The following is an 18,835-nucleotide window of genomic DNA, read 5'->3' as shown; positions in this document are numbered from 1 at the left end:
CATCTTCCCTTTTCAGGGTCTCTCCCTCTATGCTGGTGGCAGGAGGGGAGATGGGGTTAATGGGCAGACGAATGGACTCAAGACTTACAAACTGTCCTTTAATGGCACTGAGGCTGAGGAACATTAATAATTTATCACACGGGAGTCCCCAGAAGCCCTGTCCCCATGAACCCCTGTGGGCGGAGGAGAGAGGCAGGGACTCCGGGTGCTTCCTGAGAGGGCCGTGTGTTGGGAGCAAGATGACATATTCAGTCCAGGCACACGGAACATGCACTCAGGAAGCGGGGAGTGAGAGAGACCCATCTCCCACTCCAAGGATGGGGGCCAAGCCCCCTAAAAAGGCACAGTGGCAGGGCAGGTTTGGCAGAGTGGTTGAGTGTCAGGGGTCGACAAAGGACACCATGATGTAGCGTGTGCCCCGGGTCGTGGGCAGCCCCTCGTGGTAGTGGGTGAGGCGGCCGGGGTGCAGGAGCGCCCAGCCCTTCCTCGGGGACGAGATCACGCAGTCGTAGCGCAGGAAGCGGCAGCCGCCTCCCTGAAAAGAGAAGGGAAAGGAAACATGGAGTGAGCAGACATGGGGCCTGGGGAGCAGGCAGATACAGGGGGCGGGGCGGCCAGGTGAGGGGACACGGTGCGGTGACAGACCAGTGCAACAAGGGAGAAGGCAGATATGGGGGGCTGGGGTGCCCGTAAACAGGAAGATCCAGGAGAAGGCTGAGGCCGCCTGCCCAGAAGAGATCTAGGAGCTGACACCCACAAAATCACTGGGGAATGGGCAGGGCGGGGAGCCGGGGGTGCATGCAAGGGCTCTAGGTGGGGACCCGAGGGTCCCGAGGTGAAGCATGGGTGGGTGGTGTGGCTGGGGCGCACCTCATAGTCCAGGCCCTTGTGGTTGAGGGCGACGTTGAGGGTGAAGGTGGATGAGTCATGGTGTGGCCGCAGAGATGGCTGCTCATCTGGTCGGTAGCGAACCACAAAGTTCATCACCGCCCGCGCCTGGGAGAGAGGAGAGAAGACGCTGCAGGGATGGCTGCGAGCGCAGGATTTTTTTTTTTTTTTTGTATTATTATTATTATTATTTTTGAGACAGTCTCGCTCTGTCACTCAGGCTGGAGTGCAGTGGTGCGATCTCGGCTCACTGCAACCTCTGCCTCCTGGTTTCAAGCAATTCTCATGCCTTAGCCTCCTGAGTAGCTGGGATTACAGGCATCTGCCACCACGCCCGGCTAATTTTTGTATTTTTACTAGATGATTAGGTTTCACTATCTTGGCCAGGCTGGTCTTGAACTCCTGACCTCAGGTTATCCGCCCACCTCGGCCTCCCAAAGTGCTGGGATTACAGGTGTGAGCCACCAACACCTGGCCATTGCAGGGGATCTTCAGGGAGATGATGGTCCCTGCCCAGGGAGGGGAGGGGCGGCAGGATTCCTGCATGGGAGAGTCTCACTGCTCACTGGCATTAGATTAGGGCCAAGTCTTGCCCCGGGTCTCAGCCTGGCTCCCTCCCTCCCCTGGGCTGCCTCCTGCAGCATCTCATTTCCCTGGGAACTAAAGTGCATGGAGCCCAAATGCTGCGGGGGCCAAAAGGGGTCTCTGTGGAGACTTCCAGCCTCGGACTGGGGTGGGGAAGGTGGGGAGGCAGCGGGCAGATGGGCAGCGCACCTTGGTGTGGTAGCCGGGAAACAGGCTCTCGGTCATGGGGCCCACATATGTCCGCAGCAGCTGCAGCCATTGGTCCTCGTACCCCACCTGCTTCATGTGGATGTCCACAGTGGGCACATTCTCGTAGCCTCCAGCCAGCCTTGAATCCTGGGGGCGGCGGGCACTGAGCCACCCGCCCCTCCAGCCATGGTGCCCCCCCCAAGGGGCAGTCCAGCCTCCTTCCTCCTGTGCCCCAGCCTTTACACCTGTGCTCCTCTGTGTGGAGCAGTCTTCTTTGCTACTTCTCAGCCTGACTCACTGCTCCCGGCCCTTCAAGTCTCAGCTAAGATGTCACCTGTCCTGTGAAGCCCCCTAGTCCTCCCAAGTCTGGGTCAAGGCTTCCCCGTGGCTTCCACAGTACCCAGGCTGCTCATCGCAGCCTTAGAAGCTGTGTGGCGGCTGCTGCTCACAGCAGGGCAGAGCTCGGCCAGCACGAGGCATTCCTGCAGTGCAAGCTAGGACAGTGACCCAGAAACTTTCCTTTTTTCTTTTTTTAGAGACAGAGTCTTGCTCTGTCACCCAGGCTGGAGTGTTGCGGCATGATCATAGCTCACTGCAGCCTCTAACTCTGGGGCTCAAGTGATCCTTCTGCCTCAGCCTCCTGAATAGCTGGGACCACAGGCACATGCCACCATGCCTGGCTAATTTTGTGTTTTTAGTAGAGATGGGGTTTCTCCATGTTGATGAGGCTGGTCTCGAACTCCCGACTTCAGGAGATCCACCTGCCTCGGCCTCCCAAAGTGCTGGGATTACAGGCGTGAGCCACCATGCCTGGCCCAAACCCAGCTAATTTTTAAATTTATTGTAGAGACAGGGTCTTGCTATGTTGCCCAGGCTGGCCTCAAACTCCCTGGCTCGAGCAATCCTCCTGCCTTGGCCTCCCAAAGTGCTAAGATTACAGGCATGAGCCACTGCGCCCAGCAGTAAATATTTCTTGAATACATGAATGAATGCAGTTGTGACCCCAGGGTCTGTCTCCCCCTTGGGGTTTTAGTAGAGAAAAAGGGAGTTCCCCCTCTTTGCTCCCATTTTCCTGATTCCATTGTTCCTTTACCAGATCCCGCACCTCCTCCTCCGGGGAGCCCTCTGCCTTCCTCACCCAGGCCCTTACCTCATGCCGGCCGCCTGACCACTGGCCATAGTGCTCCATCTCCGCCACCAGCTCATCACACATTTGTTCTGACAGCAGTGGGAACCAGTACACGTCCGGGCATGGCTGAGGACGGGGCGGGGGAGAACAGGGCTAGCTGACGCCACAGAATGGGGAAGGGGACAGGCAGTGGGCAGAATGGGAAGGGGCAGGGAGGAGCAGGGAAGGCTCTGTGAGAGCAGCCGGGGACCTGCCAGGTAGGGCTTGGGGGAATGGCAAGGCTGAGAGCTGGTATCTGGCACAGCAGAGGTGGCAGAGGGTCCTAGAGCCCCTTGTGCTGGGACAGGGGTTTCCAAACTTCCATAACAGTGCATCCCTCTTTTTTTTTTTTGAGATAGGGTATTGCTCTGTTACCCAGGCTGGAGTGCAGTGGCACAATCATAGCTCACTGCAGCCTCGACCTTCTGGGCTCAAGCGATCCTCCTGCCTCAGCCTCCCAAGTAGCTGGAACTACAGGCACATGTCACCATGCCAAGCTAATTTTTTCTTTTCTTTTTTTTTGAGACAGCGTCTCGCTGTGTCACCCAGGGTGGAGTGCAGTGGCATGATCTTGGCTTACTGCAACCTCCGCCTCCCAGGTTCAAGCGATTCTCTCACCTCAGCCTCCAGAGTATCTGGGACTACAGGTGCGCGTCATCACATCTGGCTAATTTTTGTATTCTTTTTTTTTAGTAGAGACAGGGTTTTGCTATGTTCGCCAGGCTGGTCTCAAACTCCTGACCTCAAGTGATCCGCCTGCCTTGGCCTCTTGAAGTACTGGGATTACAGGCATAAGCACCACTCCTGGCCTAATTTTTTATTAAAAAAATTTTTTTTGTAGAGACAGATTCTCGCTATGTTGCCCAGGCTGGTCTTGGACTCTTGGCCTCAACCAATCTCCCCACCTCAGCCTCCCAAAGTGCTGGGATTACAGGCATGAGCCACCGTGCCCGGCCCCATTCTTCTTTAAAGATGTGATTCCAGCCGGGCACGGTGGCTCACACCTGTAATCCCAGCACTTTGGGAGGCTGAGGCGGGCAGATCACCTGAGGTCAGGAGTTCGAGACCAGCCTGACCAACATGGTGAAACCCCATCTCTACTAAAATACAAAAATTAGCTGAGCATAGTGGCATGCACCTGTAATCTCAGCTACTTGGGAGGCTGAGGCTGGAGAGTCGCTTGAACCTGGGAGGCAGAGGTTGCAGTGAGCCGAGATCACGCCATTGCACTCCAGCCTGGCAACAGAGCGAGACTATCTCAAAAAACAAAACAAAACAAAAAAAACGATGTGATTTCATTCGTAACACCAATATACCCAACACACAGGAGAGGAGAGGCCATCTGATCAATGCCAGGTTTGGGATCAAGAGCCCTATCTGCTCGGCCTTTGCCTTCATCTTGCCTGAACAGAAAACCCTCAGGCCCCTGGAAAACTCAGTGTGAAAACTCTGAATCCAGGTGGGGGCCCCCAAGAGGTGATGGCCATGAGGGCAGTGGGGGCTGCACGGGCTCACCTGCTCCACGATTCCCTCCCCTTCCAGGGCCCGGCTGTAGTTCTCGTGGATGTACTGCTCCTTCCAGTCCTGCGGGAGGGTGGGGGGTACAGCAGATCTGTGACCCCCTCACTCCCAGCCCTCAGGGGACCGCCCCCTCCCGCTCAGCATCCTGCGCTGGCAGCAGCCATCACGTTTGGCGTCTTCCTTAGCACAGGGCGGGGAACCTGTGTGCTCTGGGCGCAGGGGTCCCACTCACGACGGGGTTGTCGAAGATCTGCCAGAGGTCGGGGTGCAGGTGCTCTGTGTCGTATCGGGAAGTGGCCAGGAGCCGGCCAAATTCATGCTGATTGCTCAGATGGAGGAAGATGCCCTGTAGTGGGGTGGGGGTGTCCATGATGCAGGCCATGCCCAGAGTCCAGGATGCTGCCCCCAAGCCACACCGCGCACCCGCGCTCACCTTGTCTCGAAAGCTCTTACAGAAGGCCATGTCCGGGTCCGTGTCACTGCCCGAGAACACGTCCCTCTGGGGCAGCTCCGTCCGCAGCGTATCCCCTCGTATCACATAGGCCTGCGAGATGTATGGCACGTTCCACACGCCCCTGGAGGCACCGACAACCATGGTCAGCTGGGAAGGCGGCTCCCCAAATTCTGCCCAGCTCATCCCGGGAAGTCCTTCTTCCCTTAGAGTATCACAGTCCCTGAACATAAGGCTCCTGCGTGTCCCTTGTCAAGCATTGCTTGTCACAACCGCCCTATCTCCCAAAACGCAGTCAGTCCCTACCCCAAGCTGTGGCACTTCTTTTTTGTTTCTTGTTTTTGGTTTTTGAGATGGAGTCTTGCTCTGTCACCTAGGCTGCAGTGCAGTGGTGTGATCTTGGCTCACTGCAACCTCTGCCTCCCAGGTTCAAGCAATTCTCCCACCTTAGCCTCCCAAATATCGGGGATTGCAGGTGCCCACTACCATGCCCAGCTAATTTTTGTATTTTTTGTAGAGATGGGGTTTCACCATGTTGGCTAGGCTGGTCTTGAACTCCTGACCTCAAGTGATCCGCCTGCCTCGACCTCCCAAAGTGCTAGGATTACAGGCGTTGAGCCACCACGGCCAGCCCTTTTTTAAAATTTTCTTGAGACAGGGTCTCCCTCTGTTTCTAGGCTGGAGTGCAGTGGTGCAAACATGGCTCACTGCAGCCTCAACCTCCCAAGTTCAAGTGATCCTCCCACCTCAGCCTCTGTAGTAGCTGGGACTACAGGCACGCACCACCGTGCCCAGCTAATATTTTAAGTTTTTTGTAGAGACATGATCTTGCTATGTTGCTTAGGCCGATGTTAAACTCCCAGGCTCAAGCAGTCCTCCTACCTCGGCCTCCCAAAGTGGTGGCATCAAAGGTGTGAGCCACTGCACCCGGCCTCGTGGCACCTCTGACTGGTGACCACTCCAAACCCGAGAGTGGGGGCCTTGGGTCTACCCGGGCCCTGGGTCGGAGGAGGCGGGGGGCTGCAGGCTGGCGGGACTCACACTCGCTTTCGCTGCACTAGCTCCACGTAGTCCTCGGAGCGGGCGTAGTACTCATCGGGGCTCAGGGCGCCCCAGAAGTTGGACCACAGCTTGCCGTGGCGGGACAGCATGGGGGCGATCACCTTCCTACAGACAGGCGGGGGTGAGGGCTGGGCAGACGGGAGCAGGCCTGGGGAGCCCCGTACCCAAGGCAGAAGTGGGGTTCCCGGGGCCTGTTGGGGTGCCCTCCGGCTGCGGGGAGAGGGGGTAAGCCACCTGTTCTCCTCAATGAGGATGCGCAGGGTCTGTAGGTTGGTGAGGACGGCGTCAGCGTCCAGGCTGAAGTAGAACTCACACTCGGGGTCCTGCCGACACATGTCCCTGGAGGTGAGAGGCGAGCTGAGACAGCGGCGGGTGGGGAGGCAGTGTGGATGGGGGGACTGGCCCACGCCCCCAGGAGAAAAGGAGGGAGGCAGTGTCTATCCTTCCTTCCCTAGGCTCTCTGCTGTCTGGGTGAGCTGGCAAGGGCGGGGGTGACAGCGTGGGGGCTGCAAGGACGCGAATGGGGAGGCCCAGGAGGGGCTGGACGGGTGACAGGTGAGGTGAGGGCCAGGCATCAGGTGGCAGCAACTCCCACCCTGCACCCTCATCCCACCCCCTCCTCCCCCCAAGCACCCGCTCACATGGCCATGTCCCTGGCCTCTCCTGGGCTCAGAGCCTCCTCCGGCCCTACCAGCTTCACGACTGCGAAGTGGTCCTGGAGCTGTGGCCAGGAGTCAGCGATGTGGGGCTCATGGAAGACCTCCTGGGAGGGGATGACATAGGGGGATGGGCTCAGAGGGCAGGGAGGCGGCACCTGAAGTATGGGGGGTGCTGCGGGAAGGAGATGGGGGTAGGGGCACGGGAGTTCTAATCAGGGCAGGGGAAGGGTGCCTCGGGAGAGGCTCCAAGATCGGGGTGGGGGGGCGGTCTCACGTTGTTGTGCAGAAAAAGGGTGACCCTGTCAGGGGGATAGTCCAGGAGCAGCAGCCGCTGCAGGAAGCGGGGCAGAAACGGAGTAGGCTGTTCCACAAACACGGCCAGAAACACCCGGGGGGGAGGCTGGAAGATGCACCACACATGGGCTCAGAGGGAAGCCCGGACTTCTCCGTTGCCCCCACCCACCCTCCACCCTGACAGGTGCAGGGACCCACGAGCGGTGGCCCCACCACCACCCAGCCCACTGTCCTTGCACCTCCTGCTCAGCACGCTGCCCTCTCGTGCCCCTCCCCGGCACCCCCACCTCACCTGCCCCCCCGGGAGTGTCCTCCGGTCCCGGTTGCAGAAGCCACAGCCTCCCTCGGGAGTCCAGCCGTTGGGGACGTAGTTTCCCAGGTAGTTGAGCTGCAGCTGTCGGGGAGAGACTGAGGCTGAGTGGCTGAGGCCTCCAGGGGTGGAGGTGGGGATCAGGCACCTCTGGTATGGGGGCTGGGAAGGGCCGGCTTCTCAGAAAGGTTGGAGGTGCCCGGGGGTTGGGGCAGGGCAGGGCGGCGGTTGAGACCACTGGTGGCACCTTAGTGGGACCGTTTCCATGGACCACAACGGGGAGCGTGTCATAGGCCACATTCCGGATACGCACACGGTTCCGATCAAACTTTAAAACCACTTCATCTGGGGAAGAAAAAGGTCAGGCTTCAGACTCCCTTTCTCTGGGAGCTGCCAAGCAACATGTTCTTCTAAATACGGGGTCCCATATTCTCCAGGGAATAAAGGGACACCAGGGCCATCCTAGAGTGTCCCTCGTTGTGGGGCAGGAACCTTTGGGTTCTGACCAGGCTGCTGGCCCAGAGAGCTCCATTGCCTACTACCTGTGTGATCACATCACAGCTGGGTGGAAGGGGAGGATGAGCTGAACTGGGGTCCACTAGGAGCCTCAGCATCCCTACCCCTCCTCATATTCTCCCTCTCTCCTTTTTTTTTTTTTTTTTTTTTTTTTGAGATGGAGTCTCACTCTGTCGCCTAGGTTAGAGTGCAATGGTGCGGTCTTGGCTCACTGCAGCCTCTGCCTCCTGGGTTCAAATGATTCTCTTGCCTCAGCATCCCAGCTAGCTGAGACTATAGGCACATACCACCATACTTGGCTAATTTTTGTATTTGTATTTTTTGTTTTTTATTCTCAGATGGAGTCTCACTCCTATCACGCAGGCTGGAGTGCAGTGGCGCGATCTTGGCTCATTGCAACCTCCACCTCCCGGGTTCATGCGATTCTCCTTCCTCAGCCTCCCAGGTAGCTGGGATTACAGGCACACACCACTACACCTGGCTAATTTTTGTGTTTTTAGTAGAGACGGGGTTTCGCCATGTCAACCAGGCTGGCCTCGAACTCCTGACCTCAGGTGATCCACCTGCCCTGACCTCAGGTGATCAATCCTGCCAAAGTGCTAGGATTACAGGCATGAGCCACCACACCCGGCCTAATTTTTGTATTTTTAGTAGAGACGGGGTTTCACTATGTTGGCCAGGCTGGTCTCAAACTTCTGACGTCATGATCTGCCCGCCTCGGCCTTCCAAAGTGCTGGGATTACAGACATGAGCCACTGCACCTGGCCTCCTTTTTTTTTTTTTTTTGAGGGAGTCTCACTCTGTTGCCCAGGCAGGAGTGCAATGGCGCAATCTTGGCTCACTGCAACTTCCGCCTCCTGGGTTCCAGTGATTCTCCTACCTCAGCCTTCTGAGTAGCTGGGATTACAGGTGCTCGCCACCATGCCCGGCTCATTTTTGTACTTTTTTTTAGTAGAGACGGGTTTCTGCTATGTTGGCTAGGCTGGTCTCGAACTCCTGACCTCAAGTGATCCTCCTGCCTTGGCTTCCCAAAATGCTGGGATTATAGGCATGAGGCACCGTGCCTGGCCTCTCTCTCTCCGTTCTCCCCATCCCCTGAGGCAAGTCACCAACCCCTCCACAAGCTGCTTTCCTCATCTGTATGAGAAGGATAACCAGGGACCTTCCCTTTGTTAAACGAAATCACAGAGTAGGCCGGGCACAGTGGCTCACGCCTGTAATCCCAGCACTTTGGGAGGCTGAGGCAGGCGGATCACCTGAGGCTGGGAGTTCGAGACTAGCCTGGCCAACATGGTAAAACCCTGTCTCTACTAAAAATACAAAATTAGCTAGGCGTGGTGGCGCATGCCTATACTCCCAGCTACTCGTGAGGCTGAGGCAGGAGAATCACTTGAACCCCGGAGGCGGAGATTGCGGTGAGCTGAGATTGGACTATTGTACTCCCGCCCAGGCAACAAAGCGAAACTCCATCTAAAAAAAAAAAAAAAAAAAGCCCCTGGCCTGGTGCCCAGGCGCAGCATGTGTGCAACAGATGCCAGACACATTTTTGCCTCCCTTGCTTCTAGTACCATCAGCACAGTGCAACTCACACAACCAGCCACTCAGACGCCCAATAAAACCACATAGAGGTGGACTCAGATCAGCCCAGCTCCTCCAGAAGCCTCTCCCAGCTCAAGACCCCAAGCTGCAGAGGCTGCGCACTGCCCACCTGCGGCTGTCTTCCTCCTCACCTAAAGCCCCGTTGAGGTTCTGAAAGATCCGAGACTTATGATCCAGATTAAGGCTGAGTTTCTCCTAAATGGAATGAGATGCGATAGAGTGGTTAAAATGGAAGGAGTGGGAAGGACATCATTTCTCTCTTCTCTCTCTCTCTCTTTTTCTCTCGCTTTTGTTGCTTAGGCTGGAGGGCAATGGCATGATCTTAGCTCACTGCAATCTCTGCCTTCCGGTTCAAGCGATTCTCCTGCTTCAGCCTCCCAAGTAACTGGGACTACAGGAGAGTACCACCATGCCTGGCTAATTTTTGTATTTTTAGTAGTGACAGGGTTTCACCATGTTGGCCAGGCTGGTCTCAAACTCCCGACCTCAAGTGATCCATCAGCCTCGGCCTCCCAAAGTGCTGGGATTACAGGTGTGAGCCACCGTGCTTTTTCTTTTTTGTGAGAGACAGAGTCTCATTCTGTCACAGAGGCTGGAGTGCAGTGGTGCAAAACATCCTCAAACTCCTGGGCTCAAGTGATCATCCCACCTCAGCCTCCCAAGTAGCTGGGATTACAGGTGTACACCATGAAGTCTGGCTAATTTTTTTTTTTTTTTGTAGAGATGAGGTCTCAACTACGTTGTCCCGGCTGGTCTTGAATTCCTGGGCTCAAGCAATCCTCCTGCCTAAGCCTCCCAAAGCGCTGGGATTACAGGCGTGAGCCACCACGCCCAGGCACACATTTTTCTCTTTACAGCTCCCTTTGCCCCTCCACTCCCATTCAGCCTGAGGCCTCCACTCCTCTGTCTTCCCTACCCTCAGTCCTGGGTCCAGGTAGAGCCGTGTGTAGAACAGCTGGTCATCGTCATCATCCTTGTACTTCCACTGGCGCACGATCTGGTGGATGGTGGTGGCAAAGCCGATGAATCCTAGTGGGGAGGGGAAGTGTTGACCCCGAGACTCCCAGGGTCCCAGGGCCTGTCCCCCAGGCCCTCTCCAGCCCTCAGGCACCTTTAACACTCTGTCCCACCGCTCTTGGCCCCTCTGCCTTGGGCACCTTGCCACTCACCACCAGAGTTGAGGAAGCGCTTCCCCGTGCCCACCTCAGGGTACTGCTCCGCCAGCCCCCACTCGGGCCAGCAGAAGCTCTCCGCAGAGAAGAGCAGGCGGCTGCCACTCTGGACGAACTTCTTCAGCAGCTCTGAGGGGCTGCCGGCCAGAATCACATCGTAGCTGGGTGAGGAAGGGGAGGATGAGCAGGGGTCCACTGGGAACCTCAGCATCCTTACCTTGCTCCCTATCCCAAGCCCCGTTACCTGTCCACAAACATGATGATCATATCCTCCCTGTCAGCGTATTTCTCCATTTCCTTCTTGAGCCACCGGACCTTCTGTCCTCCACCAACTGTTCGGGCCACATCACCCCCTCGCCACTCCTCTCCCAGGCCCAGGGTCTGCGGAGAAGATGCCTCATGCCAGGCAAGGGGTGGGGAGTTGTCGGGGGGGGGGGGGGGGGGGGGGGGGAGAGGGGGGAGCTCCTGACCAGGCTCACCGTGGGGACCTGGGCATCCAGACTTCAGCCTACCCCTCTTGCTGGGACCCCCTCCCAGAGGCTTTTCCCTCTCCTCACCCGCACGGTGTAGTTGAAGAACTCCGCAGAGCGCAGGAAACGCAGGTACCCCTCGGTTTCAGCTGTGGCCACAGTCATCACCAGCAGCTTCTCTGTTACCAGAGGGAATTGGCACTTGGGATCCACCGCCCAGCTCCGGGCCCCACGTGCTTTGCTGTCCTCCCTCTCACTCGACTTCTCTCTCTTTCTTCCTTCCCATTCTTAAACTCTTCTCACCCAGGAACACTCTGACCCCAGGGAGGACAGGGTGGGAGTGGCGCCCAGGAATTCCGAGTCCGTTTGCACAGGGAGGCTGGAAACCTCAGTTCAGGGTGGTAATGGGCAAGGGGCTTGGCGCGACTCAGCCCCAAGAGCACGCTGGGCGGCGGACGGGACAGACACCTCCTCGAGCCCCCGACCCTCTCCGGGCCAGGCTGGCAGGCACGTCAGCCTCTGCCCCCTTGGCCGCGCCGGGCCTCCCCGGGATCTCACCTGGGTTTACCGGGTCTCGGCCCCGGGGCCGGTCGGAGGCTGAGGCCGCAGGGGGCAGCAGCAGCAGCAGCAGCAGGAGCCGGAGTCCTGGCCTCGAGGAGGTCATGGTGGGGAGCGGGCCCAGACAGCACCCAGGATCCTGGGACCTCAGCTACGCGCCTGGATCCCAGCTCCGGAGGGGAGCTCCGGGAAGGGGGCGCTCGGGCTGCTGTGCAGCCGCCGCGGGGAGCAGCTGGGCTGGGGCCACGCCCTGGAAAAAAGGCGTATCCGGAGGCTGCAGAAAGCTCCAGATGCCGGCGCCGCAGACAAGGCGAGGATTGTCCCGGGCGCACGGGAGGCGGGGGAGGGGCGGCAGCTCGGGCCGGCGGGCGGGAGACAGCGACTCTGGGCCGAGCCCCCCGCTTTACACATGTGGAAGCTGAAACCTGGACAGGGGAAGTGACCCCTGGCGGTGGGTCCGGAGGGACGCGGGGGCGGGTCCTGGCAGCAGCCCTGCTGGGAGAGTGCGGGCGGAAGACGGGGAGAGCTAGGGGGTGGCGACGACAGGGAGGGAGGAAGCCCAGGAGTCCGCCGCGGGACGGAGGCCTGGGGCAACTGGGAGCTGAGCTTTCTGCAGAGGGCCACTAGGAACCTCGGATTGCCCACGGAAGCCAGTCCGCTGGGATCAAAGCCACTTTCTTTGACAGTTCGGCCCACTTCCTTTTCTGCCCGGGGAGAAGCTCCAGGGTCTGCCTTTGTGATCAGAGCATCTTCACAAGGACCAAAGGAAAATAAGGTTTCTCGTAAGAACACCGTGAGCACATCTTTAAAATGACCCATTTCGTGGCTCCTACAAGATTTACACCTCCACACTGAGGCCGGAAGTAGTTTTGCCCCTATAAAACATGGCAAAAAGCTTTCTTGTCTCCAAGGAAACGCCACGTAATGAGTCAAAGCGGTGGCGCACGCGCGGAAGTACAAGCCACCGGAAGTGATGGCGCCCCTACCAACGCCGTGGGTTTAGTACGCGTGCGCAGCAGTCTCTTCCGACAGTTGTGTTGTGCAAATGGTGGAGAAGAAAACTTCGGGTATGTGAGCCCCCGCGGTTCGCCCCCTTCCCCTTCCCAAGTCCAAACCAGTCTTAGAATTTTCTTACCTAGTCATTCCTCTTTTTTTTTTTCTTTTGAGACGTGGTCTCGCTCTTTCACCTAGGCTGGAGTGCAGTGGCGTAGTCATAACTCACTGCAGTCTCGAACTACTGGGATCAAACCATCCTCCCATCTCAGCCTCCCGAGTGGCTGGAGCTGAAGGCATGAGGCACCACGCCTGGCTAATTTTTAATTTGTTATGTGATGACGGGCTCTCGCTATGTTGCCCAGGTTGGTCTCCAACTGTTGGCCTCAAAGCGATCCTGCCGCGTGGGCCTTCCAAAGTGCTGGGATTACAGGCGTGAGCTGCCGCGCCCGACCCCAGCTATTCCTCTTAAATCCCTTCCTTAGCCCTCGGGTCCTGGCGTTGACCATTCACGTTTTATTGATGCCTGCCCCAAACCGGGCGCTGGGGATGAAGAGGAGAAAGATCCCTGTTATCCAAGCATTGGCTTTTTCTGGAAGGGGGACAGAAATGCAGACTTACCACTGTATTTCACTGTGATTTGTGCTATGGCAGAGGGAGGCACAGCGCCTGCGAACAGGGAGGCGTGGCTTCTAGCCCAGGTTCTGGGAGGCAGGGGACTGTGAAACCTGAAGGAAAAACGAAAAAGCTTGAATTGAGTCTTGAAAGTCTAGTTAGGGTTTCTCTTAGTGGGAACCTCACGTGCAAAGGCAGTAAAACAAGAAAAAACCTAGTCCCTTAGGAAACCAAGTCCATAGTTTGGATTTTACAGAGTGATAAGAAAGGATGGAAAACTGGGGAAAGGTTACATTTTGAAAGGCATTATACACACTGCCCAGGAGTTTGAACTCTGTGGGGAAGCATTGGCGAGCTAGCAAAGGCTTTTTTTTAGATGGAGTCTCAGCTGTGTCACCCAGGCTGGAATGCAGTGATTCTATATAGCTCACTGCAGCCTCAACCTCCCACGCTCAAGTGATTCTTCCGTCTCAGCCACCTGAGTAGCTGGAACTACAGGTGGGTGCAGGCCGCCATGCTGGGCTAGTTTTTATATTTTTTGTTGAGATGGGTGTCACACTATGTTGCCCAGGATGGTCTTGAACTCCTGAGCTCAGATGATCCTTCTGCCTCAGTCTTCCAAAATGCTAGGATTACAGGCATGAGCCACTGCGCTTGGCCCTTTCAGTTTTTCTTTTCTTTTCTTTTTTTGAGATGGAGTCTCGTTCTGTCCCCCAGGCTGGAGTGCAGTGGCGCAACCTTGGTTCACTGCAAGCTCCGCCTCCTGGGTTCACACCATTCTGCGGCCTCAGCCTCACAAGTAACTGGGACTACAGGCGCCTGCCACCACACCCAGCTTATTTTTTGTATTTTTAGTAAGGATGAGTTTTCACCGTGTTAGCCAGGATGGTCTTGATCTCCTGACCTCGTGGTCCGCCTGCCTCAGCCCCCCAAAATGCTAGGATTACAGGCATGAGCCACTGCACTTGGCCCTCAGTTTTTCAAAGGCATCGCAGTCTCCCAGCCATTACTGTTTTCATGTTGGCCTCAAGGCCTGAAACACCCTGCTGTCTCCCCTGAGCCAGGCCATTCAGCAGTTAGGCCTTAACCTAGACTTACCTTCTTCTGGGAGGTCTTCCCTGACTACTCCAAGGCCAGGTTGGGTGTTTCTGTCCTGGGCTCCGCAGCACTTTATACTTCCGTATCCTAGCCTACCCCATGCCGTACTTTCTTTGTTTGTTTGATTAATCATTTGTGTTGGCCACTGGACTGTAAGCTTTTGTATCCCTAGAACCTAGAGCACTGCCTGGCATTTGGAAGGGAGACAGAGTAGTACGGTGATCACAATCATGGTTTTTTTGTTCGTTTGGTTTTGGGTTTTTTGGTTTTTTTTTTTGAAACAGGGTCTTGCTCTGTCGCCCAGGCTGGAGTGCAGTGGCACAAACACAGCTCACTGCAGCCTTGAGCTCCTGGGCTCAATCAATCCTCCCGCCTCAGCCTCCTGAATACCTGGGACTACAGGTGTGTGCCACCACGCCCGGCTAATTTTTGTATTTTTTTGTAGAAACAGGGTTTTGCCATGTTGCCCAGGCTGGCCTCAAACTCCTGGGCTCAAGCCATCCATCCACCTTGGCCTCCCAAAGTGCTGAGATAACAGGCATGAGCCACTGCGCCTGGCAAGGTCATGCTTTTTGATGCTGGGCAGTTCTTTGACTTCTGACCTGGCCACTTGCTAGCTGTGTGAACTTTGGACACATTTCTTTTCTTTTTTTTTTTTTTTTTGAGGCGGAGTCTCGCTCTGTCGCCCAGGCTGGAGTGCAGTGGCCAGATCTCGGCTCACTGCAAGCTCCGCCTCCCGGATTTACGCCATTTTCCTGCCTCAGCCTCCCGAGTAGCTGGGACTACAGGCGCCCGCCACCTCGCCCGGCTAGTTTTTTGTATTTTTTAGTAGAGACGGGGTTTCACTGGGACACATTTCTTAATGTCTGAATGTTGGTAAGTTGGAGATGGAATGATACTGTCCCATACAGTTGTTATAAGGGTTAAACGATTCAAGCGATGCAAAGAGCTGAGCACGGTGCCTGGCTCATAGTAAGTGTCCAACAAGTGATAGCTACTGGGGCTGCTGCTGTTATTATTATGGTTAACAGGTGGCTAACGAATAAAGAGATATATTATGTAAAATTATCAGAATGTGGCAAACAGCTGATAAGGCAATGAGGAAGAGGTTTTTTGTTTTTTGTTTTTGAGACAGGGTCTCGCTCTGTCGCCCAGGCTGGAGTGCAGTGGCACGATCTCAGCTCACTGCAACCTCCACCTCCCAGGTTCAAGTGATTCTTGTGCCTCAGCCTCCCGAGTAGCTGGGATTATAGGCATGTGCCACCACGCCCCGCTAATTTTTGTATTTTTAGTAGAGACCAGGTTTCACCACATTGGCCAGGTTGGTCTCGAACTCCTGACCTGAAGTGATCTGCCTACTTCAGCCTCTGAAAGTGCTGGGATTGCATGGGTGAGCCACTATGTCCAGCCGAGGAAAGAGGTTTAAAATAACTTCTAGGTTTCTAGTTTGGATATCTGCATAGATGGTTCTATTCGCTTAAAGGGAATCTGCAGGAGAAGCAGATTTGGATGGGAAAATTTTTTTTTATTTTGAGTTGCAGTGTCCACGGGGCCAGTCAGTGACTTTTTTCTTTTTTTCTCTCTTTTTTTTTTTTTGTTTTGGGGACAGTCTTGCTCTGCCAGTCAGGCTGGAGTGCAGTGGTGTGATTACGGCTTGGTGCACACTGCAGCCTCAACCTCCCGGACCCATGCAATCCTCCCACCACAGCCTCCCAAGTAACTGGGACTGTAGGCGTGTGCAGCCACGCCCAGCTTATTTTTCAATTTTTTGTAGAGATGGGATTTGTCTATGCTGCCCAGGCTGGTTTCTAACTCCTGGCATCAAGTGATCCGTTAGCCTCCCAAAGTGCTGAGATTACAGGCGTGTGCCACCACGCCCGGCCTCACCAAGCACTGGCTGCATGGCCAGTTCTGGAGCCCAGGAGCAGGTTCTGGGTTGAGGGAGTCACCCTGGGAGTTATTTGCTTGTGGGTGATCATCAGAGCCCTTTGTTTGGGTTCGAAATCCCAGGAAGAGTGCGTAGACTGAGCAGAGAAGGGGGCCAGCCACCTCCATAGAGGCAGGGAGAGCAGCCGAGCTGGAGCCGGAGGATTGCTAGATGTGGAGAAGGCCTGCAGTCTTGTCACGGAAGCAAGCAAAGGGTCTCTTTCTACTCGATGAAGGTAGTCAGCACCGCCACAGGGTGGACAGGGCTCAGGTCCTAGGAGGAGGAGGAGGAGGAGGAAAGCACACTGGAGCCTGGAGTGTGGGTGGTCCCCCCGCAGGTGTCAGATTTCGGGGGTTGAGGAGAGGATGGGAGGTGAAGAAGCAACACTGTCACATGAGTTATTCTGAAGGAGAAGGAGCCGTGAAGCCGAGTAGACACACGAGTGTTACCAGCTTTTTGATGGAAAGGAAAGTGCCGGTTGAGGAGAAGGGGTTGAAGATGGAAGATGGAGGGAATGGGCTGGAGGTGAAGGCTCGGGTTCAGTGGTGGGACTTAGGGGGCCCCGGGGCAGGGGTGTGCCCACTTGGCATCATGTTTGCGAATGGGTGGCCTGGAAGATGAGCGTGTCCAAGCGTGGGTGGCCCCTGATTCCTTTGAGGTAGGAGGTGAGATGCTGAGCGTGAGGGCCATGTGCATTGAGGGCTCAGGACAACCTGGAAGCCCCAGGGTGCCATGACCTCCCCAGTCTGCAGTGAGCTGTCTCCAGGAGGGGGCTCCTGGAGAAAACAGGCGGGAAAGACTGAAAGAGTCTCAGCTGGCGGGACAGGAAGCATGGGCCCGGAGGCTGGCCTGGGAGGAGACGAGGAGACCCAGGCCTTGGCGATGGGGATGAGATCAGAGAGCTGCAGCTTCCACCCTGGGTGCCTTCCTTGCCCTGCCCAGAGCGGCAGCCACACTGCTCTTTCTCAGAAGCCCTGTAACTTTGTGTGCCCTGCCCCATGCAGTTCGCTCCCAGGACCCCGGGCAGCGGCGGGTGCTGGACCGGGCAGCCCGGCAGCGTCGCATCAACCGGCAACTGGAGGCCCTGGAGAATGACAACTTCCAGGATGACCCCCACGCAGGACTCCCTCAGCTTGGCAAGAGGCTGCCTCAGTTTGATGATGATGCGGACACTGGTGAGGTGGATGGAGGAGGAAGCGGGGGATGGGACTGAGAGGAGGCAGGAGAGTCTGCCCAACTCAGGCTGCGGGAGGACCCAGGAGCTCCTGGTGCCTCTGCCGGTGACTGGCTCCCATGGCTGTGAGCAACCACACCCCCTTTCTGTGCCTCAGTTTCCTCTCGTGTATGTGAAATAAACAAGAGAGACTGGATGAGCTCTGACATGAGGCCTTAGGCTTGGGGGCATGGAGGTGACGGTTGGCTGGGATTGGAGAATTGGGGTGGAGGGCAGAGGCTGGTAGCGAGAGACCGACTTAGAGCCAGGAGGGCAGGGCCAGGTGTGGTGGCTCACACCTATAATCCCAGCACTTTGGGAGGCTAAGGTAGGCAGATCACTTGAGGTCAGGAGTTCAAGACCAGCCTGGCCAACGTGGTGAAACCACATCTCTACTAAAAATACAAAAAAAAAATTAGCCAGGCATGGTGGTGGACACCTGTAATCCCAGCTACTCAGGAGGCCAAGGCAAGAGAATCACTTGAACCCGGGAGGTGGAGGTTGCAGTGAGCCAAGATTGCACCACTGCACTCCAGCCTGGATGACAGAGTGAGACTCTGTCTCAAAAAAAGAACCAGGAGGGCACATGGGCACGGGGAGTGATGAACCAGAGAAAGCTGCTGTCTTTCTGGGCAAGTGCCAAGCAACTGATCGCCTTTGACCCCTAGGAAAGAAAAAGAAGAAAACCCGAGGTGATCATTTTAAACTTCGCTTCCGAAAAAACTTTCAGGCCCTGCTGGAGGAGCAGGTGAGAGGAGGGTCGGCCTGGGAGGACCTCACAGGGAAGGGGTGAGCCTGGCCCCAGCAGGTGTTTGCTGCGCGGGTGGGTGGAGGAGTCTTAGAGCCGGCCCCTTGTCTCTGCAGAACTTGAGTGTGGCCGAGGGCCCCAACTACCTGACGGCCTGTGCGGGACCCCCATCGCGGCCCCAGCGCCCCTTCTGTGCTGTCTGCGGCTTCCCTTCCCCCTACACCTGTGTCAGCTGCGGTGCCCGGTACTGTACCGTGCGCTGTCTGGGGACCCACCAGGAGACCAGGTGAGTGTGAGACCTGCTGTCCACACCCACTGCCTCCTTCCCACAGCCTCCCCAGACCTCTCTCCCCTCATCCTGGCTTCCTCTCTGTCTGCAGGTGTCTGAAGTGGACTGTGTGAGCCTGGGCATTCCCAGAGAGGAAGCGCCGCTGTGCACTGCCTAGCCTTCAGAAAGACAGTTTCATCACCCAGTGGAGGGGGAGCTCTTCCTGGACCGAGGGAGGAGCCGCTCATTCACCCAACAAAACTGTGTCTTATCTGCCAGGAAAGAGCAACCTCACTCCTGGGAACGGTCTGGCAGGTAGGCTGGGCCCCCAGTGCTGTTAGAATAAAGAGCCTCGTGCCGGAAGCCTACCTGTTTGGTCGTGGTGTGTTTGAGGTGATGGCGATGGGTCACCTGTCTCTCCTGCTCATGGCTCCATCTCTTCCTCCTGCCTCCCACTCACCCCTGCCACTGTCTGCCCCTCTGTGTCCCTGATCATGAGAGATTCTGTCCCATTCTCCTGCCACCCCCGAG

At 56.5% G+C, this 18,835-nt stretch overlaps 2 protein-coding genes across 3 annotated transcripts; one reads left to right on the top strand and one right to left on the bottom strand.

Annotated features, from left to right (window-relative positions):
* Positions 1-84: 84 nt before the first annotated feature.
* PLOD3 (procollagen-lysine,2-oxoglutarate 5-dioxygenase 3) lies at positions 85-11,861 on the bottom strand. 2 transcript variants are annotated; one of them, XM_021935703.2, is made up of 19 exons: positions 11,443-11,861; positions 10,972-11,063; positions 10,659-10,795; positions 10,412-10,575; positions 10,159-10,271; positions 9,374-9,437; positions 7,375-7,472; positions 7,110-7,211; positions 6,798-6,923; positions 6,506-6,627; positions 6,099-6,203; positions 5,844-5,969; positions 4,785-4,926; positions 4,584-4,697; positions 4,346-4,414; positions 2,813-2,917; positions 1,663-1,809; positions 871-996; positions 85-535 (listed from the first exon to the last, which is right to left on the bottom strand). In XM_021935703.2, exons 1-19 carry the CDS (start codon positions 11,546-11,548, stop codon positions 380-382), a joined length of 2,214 nt encoding a protein of 737 aa, XP_021791395.1. In that variant the 5' UTR covers positions 11,549-11,861; the 3' UTR covers positions 85-379. The 2 variants fall into 2 exon arrangements, with proteins under 2 accessions (XP_021791395.1, XP_021791396.1); XM_021935704.2 differs by having other exon boundaries at positions 1,663-1,752; positions 11,443-11,853.
* Positions 11,862-11,977: 116 nt separating this feature from the next.
* ZNHIT1 (zinc finger HIT-type containing 1) lies at positions 11,978-18,672 on the top strand. Its single transcript, XM_003919556.5, has 5 exons — positions 11,978-12,509; positions 17,080-17,250; positions 17,957-18,036; positions 18,153-18,322; positions 18,417-18,672. Exons 1-5 carry the CDS (start codon positions 12,488-12,490, stop codon positions 18,436-18,438), a joined length of 465 nt encoding a protein of 154 aa, XP_003919605.2. The 5' UTR covers positions 11,978-12,487; the 3' UTR covers positions 18,439-18,672.
* The last annotated feature ends 163 nt before the right edge of the window (positions 18,673-18,835 follow it).

This window comes from Papio anubis, chromosome 4 (assembly GCF_008728515.1).
Source record: "Papio anubis isolate 15944 chromosome 4, Panubis1.0, whole genome shotgun sequence".
NCBI classification, from domain to species: Eukaryota; Metazoa; Chordata; class Mammalia; order Primates; family Cercopithecidae; genus Papio; species Papio anubis.
The sequence above is the reverse complement of the archived record's forward strand: the minus strand, read 5'-3'. Positions and strand labels throughout refer to the sequence as shown.

What these genes read in the sequence shown, in the direction of transcription:
- PLOD3 (XM_021935703.2), bottom strand. Translation starts at nt 11,548, where the DNA reads ATGACCTCCTCGAGGCCAGGACTCCGGCTCCTGCTGCTGCTGCTGCTG. An exon ending in CCCTTTTTCTGCACAACAAC is followed by an intron (nt 6,628 to 6,797) that starts GTGAGACCGCCC and finishes ATCCCCTCCCAG; the next exon opens with GAGGTCTTCCATGAGCCCCA. An exon ending in ATCCTCATTGAGGAGAACAG is followed by an intron (nt 5,970 to 6,098) that starts GTGGCTTACCCC and finishes GCCTGTCTGTAG; the next exon opens with GAAGGTGATCGCCCCCATGC.
- ZNHIT1 (XM_003919556.5), top strand. Translation starts at nt 12,488, where the DNA reads ATGGTGGAGAAGAAAACTTCGG. An exon ending in GGTGGAGAAGAAAACTTCGG is followed by an intron (nt 12,510 to 17,079) that starts GTATGTGAGCCC and finishes TGCCCCATGCAG; the next exon opens with TTCGCTCCCAGGACCCCGGG. An exon ending in TGATGATGATGCGGACACTG is followed by an intron (nt 17,251 to 17,956) that starts GTGAGGTGGATG and finishes TTTGACCCCTAG; the next exon opens with GAAAGAAAAAGAAGAAAACC.